Source organism: Thalassophryne amazonica, chromosome 7, assembly GCF_902500255.1.
Source record: "Thalassophryne amazonica chromosome 7, fThaAma1.1, whole genome shotgun sequence".
Lineage (NCBI taxonomy): Eukaryota > Metazoa > Chordata > Actinopteri > Batrachoidiformes > Batrachoididae > Thalassophryne > Thalassophryne amazonica.
In genome coordinates, this window is record NC_047109.1 from 94,095,040 (window position 1) to 94,109,095 (window position 14,056).

General features: G+C 37.4%; 1 protein-coding gene across 3 annotated transcripts in view; it reads left to right on the top strand.

Annotated features, from left to right (window-relative positions):
• The first annotated feature begins 790 nt into the window (after nucleotides 1–790).
• znf1035 (zinc finger protein 1035) overlaps nucleotides 791–14,056 on the top strand; it is a 55,436-nt gene continuing 42,170 nt past the window's right edge. For 2 of the 3 annotated variants that reach the window (XM_034175104.1, XM_034175103.1), the window contains exons 1-2: nucleotides 839–1,206; nucleotides 12,143–12,246. Coding sequence is in view for 1 of the 3 variants with exons in the window: in XM_034175103.1 (XP_034030994.1) it covers nucleotides 12,231–12,246 (16 nt within the window). In the remaining 2 variants the exon portion in view is untranslated. Of the gene's footprint in view, nucleotides 1,207–12,142; nucleotides 12,247–14,056 lie in introns of all 3 variants that reach the window. The other variant, XM_034175105.1, reaches the window with a different exon arrangement.

Sequence of the window (14,056 nt, forward strand, 5' to 3'; positions counted from 1 at the left end):
TGGGAGATCCTTTAAAGAAAATGGAACTATACATGGGACTGGGGGGGCAAGGTGGACACACACCAGGCATGCCAATGCACAGAACAGATCAGCACACAAGTCCGGAATAGCTGTCAAAGTCCTGGAGTCTGAAAGTTATAGGTTTTGTCAGATACACCCCCTCATTTTGGCACAGACTGGGGGGGCAGTGTTTTGACTTTCTGCTGGCTACTTGAAGTATGCTGCAGCCTTCAGGTGATGACTTCAGTGCAAGAATACTGCAGAAATTTCCTTTTCCCCAAGTACAGGCAGTTGGCTAAGTGGACTTTTCCCTCTTATGTGGAAGGCAGATTTGAAACTTCCACAAATACATGGGGTTGTTTGTGGTTTTATGCTAATTTTTTGCATAGTTCTGCAGTAGACATTCAAATATGTCCTCTTAGTGCTGGCCATTCCCAGACAAACAGTAGGGTAATGTGATACATATTCTGTCACAGGTGCAGCTTGACACTCCTTAAGGGTTTTGAATGTTTTTTTTTTTTCCTTTTTCCTCCATGCGTTTTTCCAGGGAACATCTGCCCCTGACACACATCCAGGAGAAGAGGTTCTCTAGGAAATTGGTGCTTGAGGTGTCGCCATTTTGTGTGCAAGGAACTTGCACCTTGCACACAAAATGGTTGTGTGGAAGCCATTAACCCTTCAAAATCCAAACCAGGCAGGAGTGGAGATCAGGGACGCACTTACAGGCGACTGCCTGTAAGTGCGGCTCATCCTCATAGAATGTAAGTGGATTTGGGCTGAAACGGCACAGGGTGACACGGAGGTTCGAGTGAGGACTTCAGGGATTAGAAAAGACCGTTACGAGGAGAACTCCGTCCCTGCCTGCCGAAGCTGGTCGCGAGGCGGGAGCAGCAGCCGGAAGGAGCCGCGCAGAGACGGGCGGTGACAGCCACACAAAGCGGAGGGGCGGGAACTCACTCTGCCTCCTCATTGGCTGTGAGGTACGCAGTTTCTAACGCATTGTCTAGAAGGGAGGAAAAAAAAAATGCGCAAATGAAGATAATGGAGGTGGGTCTGGCTCCATTTGTGGCACGCACAGACGTGTAGCGCCACATCAACAAAACCGTACAATACGACAACACAAGCTTTGTGACGGGACGGATTGGCGTCGAATCCCAGAGTCCGGGATACTTTTGAGGCGCTGCGCGCACGAGCAACATTAATCAGGTAAGACGGGAGCAGCTGTAGAGAAGCCATTAGCTGTTATCACTGCTAGCTAGCATTGTGCTAGCGTTAGCCTCAAAGGAGACCACGCTACCGAGTGTGAGAAAGCAGAAACAAAAATCGGACATGCTGCCTTTGAATCTTTATCGCCATGTCTTTATTTTATTGTCACTTATTTATTTAATGTGGTGTTATCTAGTCAAGCTATTTTCACAGCTTGCAAGGAGCCACAGTTTCGTTTCTGACTACGGAACAAAGGTTTAAACGCTGTTTACGGTCATTACAATCACCGGTCACACAGGAGTTGAGCTCTAAAGTGGATTAATTGGCATTTATGTAATCTAACCCCCTTTTTTTTCCCAGCTCATGGAACCTGTGTCAAAGCATCACCCATGAAATGCATCATCAGAAGTAACCAGTCGTTCTGATAACGTATTAGTCGTCTTAAATCTTTATACCAGAGTTTAATCGTTCCTAGTTTTTTTCCTGTTTAGGTGAATGTGACAATTTATTAACGCTTTGCATAGTTAGAAACTGGAGTGTTGATGAGGCAAAAGTAATTATAAAGATATGAGCTTGAGTGTGTAATAATACTTCAAAGTACCTTGAAAGACAGTAAAAAAAAAGAAAAAAAAAGTAAGTCCCTTCTTCTGCTGCTGCTTAAATAAATTTTGTTTTAATTAGGAAACTTAAAATCAGTTTCTGCTCAAACTTTTAACAACTGTTAAAGATTCGGCCTTTTTTTCCTACATAAGTCATAAAAAAAGGATTCTCTTCAGCATCACCATAATTTTGTACCAAGTATTCAAAAAAGAATTTGTGATCTTGTATCACCAAAATGGTCAAAATTGGCCACATCTGTCGAAATGTTATAATTGTGGACAATGTGGGTTAAAATGCAGTGGCTAAACCATAACAATAACCTATAACAAGGCTGTGTTACGTACAAACATTATCAGTAGGGCTACGTATGAATAGCCACTTCCATTTTTTTTAGGACTAATCAATTGCACCGATATGACGGCAGACTGCGTTCATAACTGCATCGCATGTCCTGTGGTCAGTATTGTTTTTAAAGATGGATGTAAAAACTCAAGTTATTTCTGTCATCATTGATGACCAGGGTGCAACGTCAATTCCTGTTAGCAACAGGCGCTGTGTTGACAATGTCCTAACAACCAGTGCAACACATCTGTGATAGCATCAGTGTGTCTTATAATTACTTTGGCAGTCGGCACACTCTATAGCGATGCTATGCATCTTTATCAGGCAGAACTTGATGCAGCCAGGCTGGACCAGTGGCAATTGAATTGAAAGCTTTTGTCATTGATCTGATTTCAAAACAACGAAATTAGGATTGCAACTCCACTAGGTACTCATAAAATAAATAAAACATGAAGCATGCTTGCAGTTTCCTTGGATGGTCTAATAGGCTGTCCATCATTATAGTTTCTGGTTGTGAGCTTCTTGGCAGTACTCCGCAATCCCTTCATGATGAACTGGACAAGAGAAGGATTTTCTTTCACCAAAACATCAAATCTAGGCTTGCATCTCAGATGTACCTTCTGGCAAATTGTAGCTGAATTTTCAGGTCTTCTTTTTAAGAAAATTCTCCTCTATACCTCTTCACCATGAAACTGTATAACAGGTCATACAAAATGCAAAACATGCACTACATACAGTTTCTCCAGTCACAGCCAGAATAGCCTGTAACTTCGTCTGGGTGTCTTGGTGGCTTTCCTCACTCTTCTCCTTCTTGCATAGTCAGTTTTTGAGAACTGTCTACTTCTTGCAGATTTACCACAAAGTACCATACTGTTTGCATTTTTTTCATAATTGATGTAAATAAAGTACAGGACAAATTCACCACCATGGAAATGTTCATGTATCTATCACCTGACTTGTCTGAAGAAAACTGGAAATTAAACTGATTATTTACAGGTATTATACCAAAGGGACTGATTACTTATAAATGCAACCCATCATCTCGGCTTTTATATTTTTAGTAACTTTTATTTTCTGTATTTTATTTTTTTTTGTATTTGAAATGACATAAACAAAGTTTAAATGTGTGAAATACCAAGTGTTCCAGTACTTTTGGAGGGCACTGTATTTTACCTGCATGTGTGGCAGAGCAGCAGGAAACATTAAGTGGGAGAACAACAATAATCTGTTTGCTTTGAATAGTACTCTTCCATTTGTCCTCCACGATCCATGACATTTTTTCGCTAACCGAACCACAATCAAACTGGTTATAGACATCCAAAATAATTCAGTGTCCTTGTACTCAACACTCAGCAAACTCGACTGCACTGAGTTGCAGATTACGTCGTTCTGGTGATTGTGATCTACATGGAAAGCTGAATATCTGTCATGCCCAGGTTACATGATATGCAAAATACTGCTTCACAGCATTTCAGCATGATTACGAAGACATTTTTCCTTGGTCCTTACCACTTGCTTTTCCAATAGAGACTGACTAACTGCTTTCTTTTCACCGTTTGCGAGGCCCGGATGTACCAAAGTACTCTGATGACCCCAGTAATACTGCATCAATACTGCCTTGATGGATTAGTCTTAAATGAACAAATGAATTAAAAAAAAAACATATACACACAAAAGAAAAAATAATCCACAAGAAAAAGTCAACAAAGAAACGATGCTCAAAAAGGAGTAGGAAGAAGTAATACACACTTTTGTAACACCCTAGCATGCACACACACACACACACACACATATATATCTTCTCCCTTGTTTATACTGAGTCCTGACCCAATATTAGTATATTGCACTTGGACAGAGCACACTGCGAGCGCATTAAAGTTAATCCAATGTAAATGCTTGATAATTTAACAACTCTGCAATGCATTTTATTATGGCTTGTCAATTCCACTTCGTGCATAATTGTAATAATAAAACTAGGGCATCCCGTTGTAGTAATACTGAAGTTTGGAGGGTTGCAAGGGTGCAGCTCACCCCCCCACCCGACTTCAGCTGCTTGCTCGTCCAAGTACATATTCTGACACACAGCCATATTGCAGTGCGCGCATGTTACGTAAATCGATCTTTAGATGTAATTGACTACATTGACACATTGCCCCCGCCCTAATTACATTATCTCCAAACTTCTGTTTAAATATATACGAAAAAGCCATAAAAAATTATTGCAGCCTTTGATTTTTACTAATCACATTAGTTTAAATCGCAATGTCAGTTAAAATTTGATAAATCGTTGAGCGGTGCTAATGAAATGACAATGTATACTACAGCAGGGCATCGAGTCAGTGTTGCTTTTGGCTGGTGTAACAAAAACACATAAGCGCAATCAATGGTAGGGCTTCAACTAACGATCATTTGCATAATCAATTAATTGGTCAGTTATTTTCACAGTTAGGGTAAGTGTACCCATTAAGCCCATGTACCCTTTAAGCCTACTTTTACCTTTGATGTCAATTTGCAAAAAAGGAAACTATATATTTTGCCATCCATTACTTCACCCAATCAAATGGTTTTACTTCTGATATTTTTTATTGCATACAAATCTTTTTCCATTGTTGAGTTAGCCCCACTCCAAAGTATACAGTCTTACATTTTGAAAGGAAAGCATTGTTTTGTTTTTTGTTTTTTAAGCGTTCCTCACGGTGGACCACGGTCCACCTCATGTATTTCAAAAGAGAATTTCCTCTAGTACAAGTTAAATACATTTTTCTTTTCAGAAGTGTTTAAAAGTAACAGTTCACTGTGTGACTTTAAATTACTGATCTACTTTACTAGCTAGATAGATGGACAGACAGATAAAATTTAAATTTTAATATGTAAATATAAATGTAATTTTTTTAAACGACTTGTTCACTGTTATCTAATAAATATATTGCTGTTTATTTTCAATTGGATTGCGTGAAGTGCCTGAAATGAAACTAAATTAACCGATTGATTGTTCTGTGTTGTGTACTGCACTGTTTGTCATGTATGTCATTTGTTCAAATGATCTTGTTCAAAAGGGATTTTTAAAAACATTTTCACTGTCATTTATGAAATATATTGCATTCATTATATTTTTTCTGCTTGCATTAAACAAGTTTATTTTATCAATAAATGAATGTTATAGACTTATTTGGAACACACGGGCTTAAATGGTACCATGGTAATATCAATTTCAATTTATTTTCATATCTGTAGCACCAAATCACAACATGGTTGCCTCAAGGTGCTTCACACAAGTAAGGTCTACCCCCAGAGCAACAATGGTGAGGAAGAAACCTCAAGCAGATCAGACTCAAAGGGGTGACCCTCTGCTTGGGCCATTCTACAGGCACAAATTACAAAACAATTCACAAAACGAACATACAGGAAATGTTGCTGGTGCACAGGACGGTTTCTGGAATAGATAACGCACCCATCTCTGGATGAAGCCGCACCTCAGAGAGAAAAGAAAAACAGCAGAATCAAGCATCAGACAGACAACAAACAGTATAATTTGTCAGCATTAAGCACCAAGAAAACAGAAGAAATACTAAGGTGATTGCTGGCCACCAGCCCTAAGCTTCACTAAAAGACCCAGAATTTAGATAAAGTTGAGGCCGCCGTACCAATTAAGCCCGTTCGAGACTTTTGGGTTCCCTAAAATTTCTTACTTGCGTCTTTTGAATTGTACATCAACTAATTACTAAATATTCAGATGAGAGGTAAATCTTACCCTTTAACAAATGACGTCACTTACAAATTATGTAAATATATATGAAAAATAGCTAAACTTAAATTTTGGTGGGTACACTTGGGTACACTTACCCTTTGGTACATAAAATATCAAAATATGGTGAAAATTGTCAGTCAGTGTTATCTGGAGCCCAATATGACACCTGCAGATGTTTTGTTGTTGTCAACAGCCCAAAGATGCAGTTTATTGTCAGATAGGACAAAGGTAACTAGTAAAATAAAATGGACAATATTCATATTTAAAAAGCTGAAATCAAAGTGTGTGTATAATGTCTCCATTATCAGACCCCATATGTAATTGGACAAACTATAGTACTTAGGGGTGCCGGAAAAAAATCGATTCATGTCCAAATTGCGATTCTTATTTATTACGATTCTGAATTGATCTATAATGTCCAAGAATCGATTTTTAAAAAGCATTTTTTAACACATTTTCTTGCTTACTCGCTGCGTGTACCATTTGTCAGGCAACGGCTTCCGTACTACAGAGTCCCCGTGAGGGGAGGGTCCGGCGTAGTGTTCAGTGGCTGCAGCTTAGCATGGCGGACGAAGAGCTAATTCAGCCAGCACCGTCTTTGCTGAAGGAAAATGTTTGAGCGCATTTTGGATTTTTATTATTTGCTGCGTAAGAAGGTGCTTGACATGACTTATGCAGTGTGCAAAATCTGCAAAATGAAAGCCAAGTACTTCGTAAACACTTCAAATCTGCAAGCCCACATGTGACGCCATGACCTGGAGCTAAAAGGAGCGGAGCAGCGCTATCTGCCGACTACTGAGCAGCGCTCAACTAAACTGCCAGCCAACTCTGAACGAGCAAAGCAGATAAGTAAATTTACATCTAGAATCACTTGATTAACCTTGTAAAGCTGCATTTTCTTAAACATAAATATTTTTTTAAGTAATATAACTATTTATCAGAGCTCTTTGAATCAAAAATCGATTCTGAATAGAATCGTCACCCCAAGAATCAGAATTGAATTGAATTGTGAGTTGTTGTACAATTCACATCCCTAATATTACTGTTGCAAATGCTTTAGACACATTTAATGCATCATAAAAGCATTAAAAGTATGAAAACATGATAAATATAAAGAAATGAAATGTGATGAATTTCAACTTTAATTATAATGCATATACGGTTGCCAGCCGTCACTTGAAAAACGGAATCGTCCCTTATTTGGAAATAAAAATGTGCGTTCCGTATTGACCTGAAACGGGACGCAGTTTGTCCCGTATTTCTGTGAGAATCAAAAAGTCTGTAAAATGTCAATGGAATTGACTGGCGCTTTATATGGAAACTTACGGTAAATTTGATCCCAGCCTCTCTCCTGCTTTTCACCAATGAGCTGACAGACACGAGTTGACAATACAGAATCACTCTTATCTCATTGGTCGAGGGACATCTGCTCGCAAGAAGATACCGACGTCATGAGCCGACGACGGTCGCTGGACGACAATAACAAATCAGCATGGCTGATATCGATACAGACGCCAACACTGGCACTGCAGATATTCCTACGGACAGCAGTGTCTGTAACGTCGTTACTCCTCCTCCTAAAAAAACAAAAAAGAATGCAAAAATACAGGGGAGAATGAGAAAAGGAAAATGGCTGGGTGGAAAAGGTGCGCGACAACAGTATTATTTACTTTTCAGACTTTATTTTTTGCACTTTTTATTACACTAAATGTGCAAATGTGCACTGTTACATTGTTTTGGATGATGCAAATTTTCTTTTTCTTTTTTTTTTTTTTGTTAATTTATACAATTTTAAGTTAAGCAATAGCACTACAGAGATTTATTTTTAAAGAAGACAGAATGCTCATATTTAAATTGTGAGTGAAAATTTATTTTACACTAAAAATAAATTGCTAAATAATTTGTTTTCCACGTGTTCATATCAGAACAAATGCATGTATGCGTCTACCTAAATTCAGGGTCAAGTCAACAGTCAAATGGTTAAAAATCGTTTCACACAGACGCTTGGAAGGCTGAAGGCAATGGTCAGTCGGCCCTGGCGGTGAGGTGTCCCTTATTTATTTTTCAGAGAGTTGGCAACCCTAAATGCATATGAAAATTGGGTTCTATTTACATGTGATTTTTATGATTTTCCGTATGATCGCACCAGAGTATAATGCGTGGACCTAAAAAAAAACTATTTTAGACAAACTTGATTTAAAGTAAATATGAGAAATTGTTTTACAATCACTTTAATATTGTAATATTGCAACTCTATTGCCCAACCCCCAATTAAATTTTACTGACTTTTTATTTGAAATAAGCCGAAGTGGATACATGAGCATTTCAAAGTCACTGAACATGTCTTGGACTTTATGTCAATCATTTAAGAAGTACAAACATGAGAAAACGTCATAAGTTCAGGAAGCTGACCAGGTTTCCCTGCCTAAATTAATATTTACTTGTCCCAATATGTATGGTTTAACGGTTAAACATCAAATTCAGATGGTTATAAAGGGTCAAATGGATAACTTTAATGAATCCTAATAAAATTCTGTAATGGTGACGTTGTACCTTATTCTCCAGAGTGAGTTGTGTGGGGTTTTTTTTGTGTGTGTGTGTGTGTGTGTGTGTGTATGTGAAACACTTTTTAGCTTAGCATTTCCTCTGAAGTGACTTTCAAATTCCAAAAAGAATTAAGATTAAAGTGTCCCTGCCACGCCATATGTTTTTACATATTCCTGAAGAATTAAAAAAAAAAACTTTCCACATGTTGTTTGTCTTTTTTTTTTTTTTTTTTTTTTTTACCATAAAATTACACTGAACAAGGATTTAGATGTTTCGTCACCCATGTAAGAAATTGTATTTACCGCCTCCGAGCTTGACCTACTTTATTGCTGCGATGGATGTGACGTCATGCGAGTAAAGGTGTTGGAAGCACCTGAAAAAAAAAGACATTTTTGAGTTTTCCATATATACATATGCATGTAAACTGAACAGCCTGTTTTTTTGTTCAGACTTAAGGTCATTCAAAGTAGAGTAGATGTGATACAATTTGATTACAGATGTTCTGTATGTGTATTTTAGACAGGAGTCTCCATTTAGCATAAACTTTTTTCTACAATATTATGCCTGATAAAATTTGACAACAGATATAGAAGTAAAATTTTCTTTTAGAAATCTTTTTCCCCCATCCCATGTGGGTGTACAGCTTTTCAGATAAAGATTAGCAATCATTTGCTTTGAATAAAATGTGAAGAATTAGCAATCACAAGAAACTGACTTATAAATGATTAAATATATACAGAATGTACAGAAACTTTATTTTCAGTGATTTTTAGAACAAACTCCTGAATTTAAGCACGCTGTGCTGCTGAAATTTTTCATACACATACAAACACACTGCAGTCCAGGTCCAAAGTGATCAAAATGCAGGTGGAACTGCCGGGAATAAATCATTATTTATAAGAAAAGGTGGTGAGCGAACAAACCATTGTGTTTTGTAAGCGGCTTATATCCTCCTCGACATCGCCTTCGTCGTTGTTGTCATCCCCTGACACCTCCGCTTCATCCTTGTCTTCTGTCATGTATGGCTCGAACATACACAGCTGGAGCCCTCATTATTTTCCACCGCCGCTTCGTTCATCAGAAACTTCCTCATCTTCAAAAACAATCGATATGTCACTTAAATCTTCACTATAATCGCTCACTATGCCTTCGCTGTCCATGCCTGCCATATTGGTAAACAGAGCCTCGCTTTGACAATTTTACTCGCATGACATCACATCCGTCGCAGCGATAAAGTAGGTCGAGCTTAGAGGCGGTAAATACAACTTCTCATATGGATAACGAAACGTCTAAATCCTTGTTCAGTGTAATTTTATGGTTAAAAAAAAACAAAGACAACATGTGGAAAAAGCCTTTTTTTAATTCAAGAATATGTAAAAACATCATGGCGTGGCAGGGACACTTTAACAAACATCTGATAAACAATATGTGGGATGTTACTGTGCAGTAATGTTTCCATTTTATGTTTCTTATTGCAATATGGATGAAACTCATTTTTTCCCTCAAAATTCTACATACAATATACTCCATAATGACTGTGGAAAAAGTTTGACATTTTTGCTATTTTATTAAATTAAAAAACTAAGTCACACATGCTTAAGTATTCACAGCCTTTGCCATGATGCTCAAAATTGAGATATAGGCTTAACATACAAAAAAGCAAATGTTTGCCTCTAACTGTAGCTGCACAGTGTCTCAGACAAATTTATCTCCCTTTCCATCTGACTCATTGAGTGTAACTGGTTCACCTCAGGCTTTGCAGGCTGCAAATTTTACTTGTTTATTGCCCAATATAAGGTGAGCTTTTCAAAGATGGGCTAATTTAGCAGTGTCTCTTTTATTTTAGGTAATATTAATATAGTGAAAATGCAATATTTTACCTAAGTTTTTATACTTTTTTTTTCTTTCAGTGTATCCCTTTGTTCTTACCCAGAACATTTTTTAAATATATCGATCAAATTATTTCCTCATTTATATGGGAAGGTAAAATTCCAAGAGTACGTAAATCATTATTAAACAAGTGTCTGCTCAGTGGAGGTCTGTCTTTACCTAATTTGATGGTTTATTATTTGGCAGCTAACATTCAAAAATACATTTACTGGTTAAAAGATCCTCATATGACTTGATGTCAGTTAGGAGCTCAGTTGTGTTTATCTACCTCTCTCCTGTCATTATTTTTATCTCTTCCTGTGGCCCTGTCTTTTTACACAGATGATCCTATTCTACTTGTCTTAAAATATGGTAGGCTGTCAATTTATTTTAATTTTATAATCTGTTCTTGACGATCTTTGTGCATTATTGTAGTATACTTTTATTATTCGAGTTTCTTTTGTACATTGATTCCTGGAAAAGCCCAATAATAAATCGTTGCTATTATTATGCAACAATGAATGCATGATTTTTCAGTATATAAATCACACCATAATGTAACTTGCAGGACCTCCCTAACAAGTGTGTAAAAAAAAAAAAAAAAAAAAAAAAAAAAAAAAATACTGTAACTTAGATATGGTAATCAAAATTCATTCATTGCCCACAAAATAAAAATGTGTTTACTGTTGTGTTTTTATGAGAGCTCAAATGTTTTTTGCATGGGGTTGAAATTGACCTTTTTTCTGCTGTTGCCTACTTGAATATTCTGTTTTAACAACCAGGACAGAACATTAAATTCATAAATGTTGTGTTTTCATGATGGAAAAACTTGCCAATGATGTATGTTCTTGGAATGTCAACATTGACCATTGTTGGGCTTTATTATTGGTAATGAACCCCAGAATTTTTAAGCAATACAGTTTGTAGAACTGCAAATGAGATCTTTTTTTCTTTGACGTGAACCTGACTTTCATGGGGGGGTCAGGGTTTACTTTTGGAAAAGCAAACCAGCTGGCAGTTTGTGCTGGATTAAAAATATTGGACAGGTGGCCCCGAATCCATATTAAAAGCGGAAAACACTTTTATATCCTACTGTTTGTGCTGACTTGGTTCTCATAAGTGGATGCCTGATATGTGTGGTGAGTGTTTCAATTCCACACATGGCAGAATATTGTAGCGGGTCAGTTGAGAGGGCATATTTAAGGGTGATTCTTAGACTACGGGCACTTATGTCCTTTGATCATATTGTATGAAAAACAGAAAAAAGGGGAAATTTCACACTTTTATAGTTATCTTTACAATGAAAGTGTGTTAAGAAATTTGTTCTTGTAGTCTGATGACTTTTTCAGCATCATTATATGCAAATATTGCTGTTTTGTGCTTGTCCCACACCCAGACCTTTGATCTTCAATGATAAAAATGAATGGTAAAGAAACGTTTTTTTTCTAATGTTTTAAAATATCTCTGAATAAAATATCAGTAAAATAATCAAAGCATAATTGGGGTATTCAATGTCATACAACTGTTGTGATTTTTTTAAACAAACTAGTTGTCCCACACTATTGCCGTAATTTCCACCACAACACTGTAATGTCCCTTTAAACAGTTTGTATGAAAGATTGTTTGGGTAGTTTCTATGGAGATAAACAGTGACATCAGAGCACATGTATATAGCGCCAAATCACAACAAACTGTTGCCCCAAGGCGCTTTATATTGTAAGGCAATGGTGTGGTGGAAATTACATTTACAAGGCCAATAGTGCCCGTAGTTAAAAAATCACCCTTAAATGAAATTGCATGACAAATGTATGTTACATTTTAACTCTGCAGTGACAACTGGACAGTTTTCAGTGGAGGTGGACAGACAGATTGTGGTGAGAATGGACATTCATCAAGCTTGTGGCCTGCTGTGGAACAAATGCTGACACTGATCAGTAAGTTTATATTACCAATTTCTGTATATAGATTATTTCTGTTTATGATCAAATGTGCTTGACATTAAGGCTTGTGCATCACTTGTCCACCAGACAAGTTCAAGGAAAAATAATCATCCAGAAAACATTTAATTTTTAACTTGTCCACTGGCTGGGGGTGTGTGAAAAAGAAACTTTTTTGTCACTAATGATTAGAATAACTGTTAACGTTATGTCCATAGAAATTTTGCTGTGTCCTTCAGTTTGTAAGTTTGTACTACGTGTGGTATAATTTATTTAATCTGCTTCTTTGAACTGATAAATGAGGCAGTTGTCTTTGAGACTTCATCTCACCATATGCAGTACTGCTCTGACAGTTTGTTGCAGTTTTCATTTTTGGTCAGTTGTCCCATTGCCAACAAGAAAGATGTGTCACAGCTAAGCGCGCATTCCTCTTTTGTCTTCTTAAACATAGATTCTCTTTTCGATATGGTACATTTTCTTTCAAAATGTGATACCTTTGGACCAACCTTTTTAATACTGTGGTGTGTGTGTGTTCTGGAAACCTGCTGAATTCATTTTTTGTTGTCGCCTCTCTTCCATGGCAAAAAGTCCCCCCCCACCATTTTCTAGAGCAGGTCAGGATTCAGGTACACATTTGCTAGAACAATGTATTGTTTGGAAAAAAAAAAATTGGCTGGAAACCTGTCTGATGGAATGCCATAGTGGACATGAAGTTTTGCATTTTCACATCTTCATTTCAAAACATGTAAGGCTGAAAAAAGTCCCATTTATTAAGAGCTGCTGTTCATACATGCAGCAGCCAATGAGAGACGTCTTTACAAATTATATACAAAGTCCATGACGTTCTGAAAACAGTCCAGTCCAGACCCAGTCCACCAACCTTTATAAAAACAAAACAAAAAAAAAACAAAACTTAAAAATGGTTACATTTTACAAGTTGGAGAAAACAAAACAGAAAGTCACATCCCATCGCCATTTCAGCAAAATGCCAACACTTTGGCGCAGTGACATTGTGCCGTTGCTTAGGGAGAGCCCTGGACTATATATTGATGTTGTTTAAAAGCGCAGAAGTACTTTTTATCCGATTACTCGATTAATCGATAGAATACTAGATTACTAAAGTAATCGATAGTTGCAGCCCTACTGAGATTTGACGAACATGCCGCACGTCCTGTCAGAGTATCTTCAGCTATAGACTGAGACCACTGAGGTGCACCACAGAATGCCACAGGAGGTCTTTCCTACCTGATGCAAGAGGCATGATGTCAGTATTTGTGACAACAGTATCACGTGTGGGAAACAAATCCAGGGTATTTCCAATAATGTGTGTCAAATCCTGAATGCATTGCTGGAATCCTAATCCATAATTTCCATAAATGATTTGCAGAGGGGATCAGAAGGCTTATTTATATGAATGTTGAAGTAACCAATAATGTGACCGTGGTAATACATAGCGTTGTGGACAGCAGAGAATCAGATATTCAAACCAATTATATTTGTGACCCCCCCAACAGCTAATAGATTAAACCTAGATTTATAAATCAGAGCAACACCCCCGTCTTGCTTCGCATCACGAGGGACATGACTAAATGTGTATGCCGGTTGGCAGCCTTATTTAAGGGGAGGGCAGCTGTAGGTTTAAGCCAGGTTTCACATAACCCAATCATATCTAAGTGATGATCCATAATTAGATCATTAATCAACAGTGATTTTGAGGACAGTGATGTTATGTACTTTAAACTTTCTGAATAAAGTCAATCAATCAGGCAGGTTGTCCAGGACGTGATGTGATTATTATGGCAACAGT